Source organism: Dendroctonus ponderosae, unplaced genomic scaffold (assembly GCF_020466585.1).
Source record: "Dendroctonus ponderosae isolate FM_Combo_2020 unplaced genomic scaffold, Dpon_F_20191213v2 Dpon_F_20191213_3, whole genome shotgun sequence".
Lineage (NCBI taxonomy): Eukaryota > Metazoa > Arthropoda > Insecta > Coleoptera > Curculionidae > Dendroctonus > Dendroctonus ponderosae.
Genome location: NW_026018508.1, coordinates 12,683,229 through 12,690,244, shown reverse-complemented (window position 1 = coordinate 12,690,244; position 7,016 = coordinate 12,683,229). Strand labels below are relative to the sequence as shown.

Here is a 7,016-nt window from a genome sequence, read left to right as displayed (position 1 = left end):
CGCTAAATTTTGATGTAAACCCAATCGATAAAGAAGATTTCTTCTGCCAGTAGTGGAAATTAGAGTTTAGTTTTCATTGCAGCCGCTGAGATAAGTGACAAATAGCATTCTGCAGATGTATATGGCAGTTTCCAATCTATAACCTCTGTGATCTGTGCTCACCAGTCAAAATACCTATCTTAGATAGATGTAAAGTTTCTTCGGTAAGACATTTTAATTTTCTTCAAATAACTGTGAAATTTTGCGGAGTTAGAGTTTATATCATATCTAGAGCAATTAACACGTAATAAACTTGGTTTTAACTCTCACATAGGTTTGATTGCATTTGCAAATATATTTTTTGTATTATGTTTCTAGGTTGGGACGTTTTGGACAAGCCTAGTAATAATGTCTTCGAACACTAGTCCCTCACACTATACGGAAGACGCTTTTGTAACAGATGCAGACTTTAAAGTTGAAATTAACCAAAAAATGAAGGTACCACAAAAAATAAGTTTTAATGACCGTAATGGCGACATTAGAAACTCCTGGATACGAGACGACTTTAATATGCAAGTGCCTGAGCGGATATTGGTGATGGGGCAAGATCAACATGTTGGTAAGGTTTTCATGATAATAAAATAAAAAATCGGTAATCCAATCTGCACCTATAGCGGAAAATTAATCCGAGAAGTATTATAGGTATTATTTGATAGCACATTTGTCATGTTATAAATCAAAGTCGAATTGATAGTAAATGAACTTGTCTACTGAAATCATAATTTGCCAAATGTCTTGTAATTGCTACCGAGTCATAACACAATTTGCAAGATTGGCTGCTGAAGGTGCTTGCTTTGCCAACTATATAATTATTTTTATCAGAAGCGTTAATTTTAAGGTACACGAGCGCCTCCAAGGGAAATCGTTTTTGATAATTCTTTGCTGGCCTCAGGTGAGCAGTATGACACCACTTTGCCTAGAGTTGCCACACCCCCTAGAACTCTTACACTGGACAAATATCCTTATCCAGGTGTGCAATTTTACATGATAACTGCTACGGACACAACAGTAAATGTTGTGTCTATAGGTAGTTATATGTAACACTCAGATTGACTAGCGCAATCGGCATTTTACAGATTGCCTAAAATACTCCATTCAATTTGTATATTACTGAAAGTAGTACGTAGTCATTCTACACAGTGCCTGGCGAGTTGGTCAGTTTGCAGAATGTCGGATTTCGTACATTGTCGGTCACATACATGAGCTGTTACGAACGTTTGAGCATGATTTGGACCGCTTTTTTGGCGCAGTATGGTATCAACACTGTAAAATGATTTTAGGCATTGAAGAGGGCAAATGTGACCCGGATATTGATGACCATTTGCCTGTAGTTCGTCCGAAAGCAAAGGTGCAACTCAACTTAAATGAAAGCGTATACTCAATGACCAATTCTTACAAGGAAGCGACTCCCCCACTAGGTAATTGCGAAGGTCTTGTTATAAGCCTTCCTCAATATTGTTAACTAACATTTTTAGGCGGAGGCGGCGAATCCCTAACTCCAGCAGAAGAAGTCGTCCACCTACGAAGACAATTGGCCAAACTCAATCGCCGTGTCATGACTCTGGAACTAGAAACTATCAACAGACTTCAGAAAGAAAAAATCGTAGTGGGTTTTGGAATCGCATACTTTCTTCTTAAAGTAATTATATGGATGAACAGAGACTAGGCGATCCGAATAGTATTTTCGGTACAATTAAAACGACTGTTAGTAATAATAACCAGCATTTTTGTGCCTGCAAAAAGTCTGCAACTTTGTAAGCAGAAAGATGCTCATATTGTTTAGGTTAAAAGGATTGTCTTGTGTTTTTAGAAGCCCGATTGAGGCATAAACAATATTTGATAAATAAGTTGAATTGACCAGGATCATAAGTAATATTGTATTTAACTTGTACTGTTTATGAACTTGAATTAATAAACATTGTTAAATCATATACAACGTTAGACTAGATGTTTATGTCTGACAAAACATTACCTATGGAAGTAAGTGTCCTTTTATTTTATATTTTATTTAAAAACAACGACCACTAATATTTAACTATTACTATTATATTAGTAATTCTTGTTTAGAAACAATTAACGGAAAATGTAACCCTTGCTAGAATAAATTTACGGCGGTCAATGCGCAGCAGAATTGCACCGCGATTTTCCAATCGGCCACTTCTAAGTATTAACTTGTGGACCAAATGAATGATTGACGAATGGGTGTGAGCGAAATTTTTCCAAGGGAGGCGGTCGATTTTCTGAAAAAAATAAAAATTTTCTCAAAATGTCTTAAATTTTACGATATTTTCAGCTCACGTACTCGAAGAATGCATCGAACTGATTAAAAAACATGGGCAAAATCAAAAACACCTTGGTCACCCTGTAGAATGCTCTTGTTTTCCAATACAGCGAGTCTCAATTTGAAAACTTCCCACTCTTAATATCCTGCCAACGATTTAAGACGCACAAATCGTCAACATTTCCTTTACAATCGCTAATTTTCTAGTTTGGTCACATTTTCGGGTACTTCAATCTTTGAGTGCATATAAAGATATTTGAACCTTGTGAGTTTGATAATGTTGGTGTATTCGAGTATTCGAACTTTCGAGTTATGACTAGACATAATTCGAATATTCAAAAGAGAATAATTATGTCTAGTCATAACTCGAAAATTCAAATACTCGAATACACCAACATTATCAAACTCACAAGGTGCAAATATCTTTATATGCACCTTGTATACTTTTATAAAATAAGTTATTCATATTCTACAAGCATTTAAACAAATAGTTATATATTTAGAAGCAAATGAAAATAATTATTTACCCTCCAGCAAATGAATATAAAATTACGTGTTTGTGTTCTGGTGACTCGCGACATCAACTTTTGCGCGGTGTTACAATGAATGTGCTGACAAAGGCGCTTTTGCGGCTAATTGCCAAAAATATGAGATAACGATTTTGCTTCTTAGAAAACGGTTAACGGAAAATAAATACTCGAATTATTCGAGTTTGATTCCGAGCCCTAATACATACCCGTATTGGTAAATAGAAGTTTGTTTTGATTAACGTAACCTCAAACTGACTTGCGCATGTCATTTAAGCAAGGAGTCAGTTACGATATATGCGCTAGTGAGTATAAACTGCAATCAGTCTGTTCGCTTTGTTCATCGTGTGTTATGTGAGAGAGTAAACTGTATGAGTCTTAAAGTTGGTTATGCTGGCTCGCTTATTGTGTATTGAAACTGGAAAACTATTCAGAATCGTCTCAATCGGGAACTCTGAGCATATTAAAGAATCGTTCGATTTACGATTGTTTGGTAATGGCCGGTCACTCTTGAGTTTCGTATTTTCAGTTGTGGTGTGAATGAAAGTGGCGAAAATGCCTCGTGTGAAAGCATCCCCGAAAAAGTGCATCAAGAGCAATTTACAACAACCAGCAAGTTCTTGGGTGTTTTTACTGAAAGGTAACAATTTTCCCACAAGATGTTTTATTTTTAACCGTATGCCTTTTACCCCAGTTAATATTTTATACATTTGTCTTCTTTTTGATGCATCGCACTCACTAGCCAGAGCAGCCTCATTTCAAAATTGCTACAAAATAAAAATCCATTTGTTTACAGTTCATGAAGCAACAACATTTCTAATGTCAATAGTTTTAGTACGTGGTCCAACACCCGGAACCAAACAGGAATTTAATTTATTTCAAGTGGATTTCGGAAAAAATAAGTATCAAAAGTTGTAAATCAATAAGCAAAGGTATAATAAGAAATTTTATGATGAACAACTGATCAATATTATTTCAGGGAAGAATTGGCACCAAAATTTCATTTTGTCAGAGCCCATGCTTACATAACCTCCGATTTGCCTTTCGATTATTTTTACCTTTTTTCAATTAGCCAGTTTATAACGCGTCTCTATTTTAAGTGTAAAATTAGCTTTCTAAAAAATTCAAAAGTCGGTAGAGATTGTGTTTCTCAGCTGATAAGTTATCAGATTATCTCATAAAGTTATTGTATCTAGGATAATCTACAAACAATTGCAAATATACCCACCATTGGATATTCCAGTTAGAATTTTTTCCAGGTGAAGCTTTAGAATTATCTGAACAGTACACGGGCAGTGGAACACCGGACATTGTAACGCTTAGGCATCCTAATACAGGAGAATCGGCTGTTTTTCTATTTTCACCGGTCAACAACTCGGTACAGGAAGTTTTGACTCTAAATGAAGCGAAGCGCTCCTGGTTTATAGACGAGTCAGTGAAAAGCGATGGCAAATTGCAACTCTCTACGCCCATTGACCCAATATTTCTAGGTACTTAAACCATTCCAAATAGCTAATACATAAGGAATCTGAACATAATTTCTTATTCATAAAACCCATTTTTAGTTCTTCCTTATCTAAGAAAGTATTGCACGGCATATGCCCAACCCCTAGATCAACTTCTGAGAGACGATGAGTTTCCTGAAACTGAAAGACTGCTCAAATCCAGCGGCCTCAGTTATTTGACAATGATTGCAGACCGAAAGGTATGTTGAACTGGTTAAACTGAAATTATCGTCAAGCTCTAACTTACTAGGGTGACGATGAATTGAACGCGTTTAAATATAATGAAGAAAAAACGCTCAACTGGCTGAAAAAGAAAACCGAGCGAGTGGCCGACATTTTAAAGCAGAAAAATATTCATGTTACCGGTTCTGGAGCAGTTTCCAGTAACTTTGTCAAGCCTGCCAAGTCAGAATCTAACGATCAGGATGCCCATCTACGATACGCTCATGGTATTGTCTCAGAATACCTAATGGACGATCTCAGTCTGAAACTCCTAAAGTTTCTTGAACTTCCTGAAGAAACCTCACAACTGAACTTGAAAAGGAAAAGCAGTAGCAGCACAGGTAAGCTGATTTTCAGCTATAATTATTAAGCATATTCACTGAAATTGTAATTTTATCAGGTCAGGATGCAAAGAAACCGAAACTAGAAGATGAAAATAGAAGTTCAACCAGTAACGTTTTAGACCTAAGTAAGCCGGAAACGAAGCCTAAGCCTCCTACATTAACGACAAAAGATAAAGCCCGAGCTAAAGCGGCCAGTGGTAGTAAAAGCATCAGCTCCTTTTTCAAAAAGAGTTAATTACCCTAAAACCTACTTTACAAAGCACCGCAGTCCGGTGCACTCGAAATTCAATTTTATCTAGGTCAATTTTAGAGCGCTTTATAGGGGCCGTGTTCACTGTTTTTTTAAGACGGATGGCGAGAAAATTACTATTTCATTTGATGCACGTGCGTGTCAGAAGGGAATCTAGGAAAGACATTCATTTTATAGAATAATGTTAAATTGATCTCCTAAATGTTATCTACAAAATCAGCGAATATTGATATTGATGAAGTCTGCTTCTCTTCAAAACAGTTTTTATAGGCATTGATCAATTTGCATGAACATGTATGTACATGTATCTCATTACAATTGTTATTGGTTAGTTATGCAATTTGCCAGCTCTTACAACAAATCAATACGATACTGGAATGCAGCTATCAGTCGATGATGCACTCTTGTGTTACCCCCCATACAAGTTGAAACACTAAGACATTTTAATTTATTTATTTTTTAAGCAGCTTTCAAATTCTTTAAGACAATTTCAATATGTGCGAGGGGCAACTGTTTTAATTTTACAAATTAGTATTATCCTTTTTTTATTGCTGCTCTTTTGTGGTCATAAATGTGGAAAAACATACATGCGTTTTCTTGATCGATTCAACCAAACATTAGACATTTTAAGACAAGACGGTTTTAACACCCTTAAAGGCTCTAAAAAAATGACACAAATAATCATTTTATGAAAAATTCAATTTATTTAGAAGGCAATTTAAATATCAAAAAAACACTGACGTCATGTAACTGGTTGATCGGGAAATTGTTCAGCAACAATCTACGACGTCGTTTTACAATAAAAAAGAAATCTTTTGTAATAAATTAAGACAATATTATTTGTAATAAATAGCCTAGTATTATACATATACATGGATCGAAGCTGTAAAGACTTCTTCAATAACTGCTTAACAATCTGAGTTAACAAAAATCAGTCATAATAAAATTTGAAAAGAAGAAATGACGAAAATACGTAGTTGATAATTAAAGACGTGAAATATCTTAAACTTACGTGTTTGTTCATAGCAATGTGAAAGGTACAGGACAGCGATATATATCCATCCAAGAAATCATTGAAATTGAAAAAAATTATGTTTCGAGCATTCTAATATTTCATAAACCAGCATTATACAGGGTACCAGAAAAAATAAAATCACTTTTTAACGTAAACTGCGTAAATTTTACTCACAAATAGAGAATGTTTCGGTACCGCAAAGGACAAAAACAAATTCGTCTCATGAATTCAGTGTTTACCAATAGTTTATAAATAATTAGCAAATAGCTGAAACATCGGCTTGGGCTGAAATACGTTCAAAATACCCTGCTAACTATCAAATAGTATTTACTTCAGAATTATCCACATTTTCAAAATAAATGTTTAACAGTACTTGTAGTTAAACAAATTAAAAGCAAACCTAATTTTAGGCTTTTACTAGACTTTGCAGCATCTTCATAAAACGAAAAAATGTACTATTTAAATAAAACTATTTTCACATTTACATATTCTACTATACAAAAATAAATATCTTCTCTTATCTGTATATGTCCGAGTATGTACGTACCTGAAAGGTAAAATTAAGGAACAAGCAAAATGTATGGGGGATGGGTTTCAGTACGCAGCTATACATTGTTCCTACTAACACTTGATGTACTTGACTCCAAATACTTCTAAACCATAACCTTCATCAAATCTGCCTGACTGTTGGCGCCAACACTTGATTCCTCAAGCGAGTCCAAATCTAAGGCACTCTCGATCATTGTAGTATCTTGCAACAGCCTCAATCTACGTAAAAACCATGAGGTAAAGTCGAAGAAATCGTATGAAATATGCCTGTTTCAGCAGCAATT

General features: G+C 35.1%; 4 protein-coding genes and 1 long non-coding RNA gene across 9 annotated transcripts in view; 3 read left to right on the top strand and 2 right to left on the bottom strand.

The window, feature by feature from the left end:
- The window catches only part of LOC109537453 (tubulin glycylase 3A), a 65,761-nt gene that overhangs the window by 38,370 nt on the left and 20,375 nt on the right, over positions 1–7,016 (top strand). The gene's annotated exons all lie outside the window — the stretch shown is intronic.
- LOC109537426 (transport and Golgi organization protein 11) lies at positions 16–1,980 on the top strand. Of its 3 annotated transcripts, none has more exons than XM_019904151.2 (5): positions 16–203; positions 358–598; positions 878–1,009; positions 1,320–1,457; positions 1,515–1,760. In XM_019904151.2, exons 2-5 carry the CDS (start codon positions 388–390, stop codon positions 1,703–1,705), a joined length of 672 nt encoding a protein of 223 aa, XP_019759710.2. In that variant the 5' UTR covers positions 16–203; positions 358–387; the 3' UTR covers positions 1,706–1,760. The 3 variants fall into 3 exon arrangements, with proteins under 3 accessions (XP_019759710.2, XP_019759711.2, XP_048521109.1); XM_019904152.2 differs by having other exon boundaries at positions 101–203; positions 932–1,009; positions 1,515–1,980; XM_048665152.1 differs by lacking the exon at positions 16–203 and adding an exon at positions 206–283 and having other exon boundaries at positions 1,515–1,980.
- Positions 2,027–2,607, bottom strand: LOC109537427. The gene is made up of 2 exons (XR_002171920.2): positions 2,342–2,607; positions 2,027–2,279 (listed from the first exon to the last, which is right to left on the bottom strand). It is a non-coding gene; the product is annotated as an uncharacterized LOC109537427 (long non-coding RNA).
- On the top strand, positions 3,179–6,667 carry LOC109537424 (ribonuclease H2 subunit B). Its single transcript, XM_019904150.2, has 5 exons — positions 3,179–3,487; positions 4,107–4,337; positions 4,413–4,552; positions 4,603–4,915; positions 4,975–6,667. The coding sequence occupies exons 1-5, from the start codon at positions 3,388–3,390 to the stop codon at positions 5,151–5,153; spliced, it is 963 nt and encodes a 320-aa protein (XP_019759709.1). The 5' UTR covers positions 3,179–3,387; the 3' UTR covers positions 5,154–6,667.
- Positions 5,853–7,016, bottom strand: part of LOC109537423 (palmitoyltransferase app) — a 6,461-nt gene continuing 5,297 nt past the window's right edge. Inside the window, exon 11 of the mRNA XM_019904149.2 lies at positions 5,853–6,951. Within this exon, the coding sequence (XP_019759708.1) occupies positions 6,837–6,951 (115 nt within the window). The 3' untranslated portion in view covers positions 5,853–6,836. The remainder of the gene's footprint in view (positions 6,952–7,016) is intronic.

Excerpts from the sequence above, each read along its gene's own strand:
- LOC109537426 (XM_048665152.1), top strand. The coding sequence starts at position 388 with ATGTCTTCGAACACTAGTCCCTCACACTATACGGAAGACGCTTTTGTA. Across the intron at positions 1,010-1,319 it reads GGACAAATATCCTTATCCAG|GCATTGAAGAGGGCAAATGT; the intron begins GTGTGCAATTTT and ends AAATGATTTTAG. Across the intron at positions 1,458-1,514 it reads GGAAGCGACTCCCCCACTAG|GCGGAGGCGGCGAATCCCTA; the intron begins GTAATTGCGAAG and ends TAACATTTTTAG.
- LOC109537424 (XM_019904150.2), top strand. The coding sequence starts at position 3,388 with ATGAAAGTGGCGAAAATGCCTCGTGTGAAAGCATCCCCGAAAAAGTGC. Across the intron at positions 3,488-4,106 it reads TTGGGTGTTTTTACTGAAAG|GTGAAGCTTTAGAATTATCT; the intron begins GTAACAATTTTC and ends AATTTTTTCCAG. Across the intron at positions 4,338-4,412 it reads CATTGACCCAATATTTCTAG|TTCTTCCTTATCTAAGAAAG; the intron begins GTACTTAAACCA and ends ACCCATTTTTAG.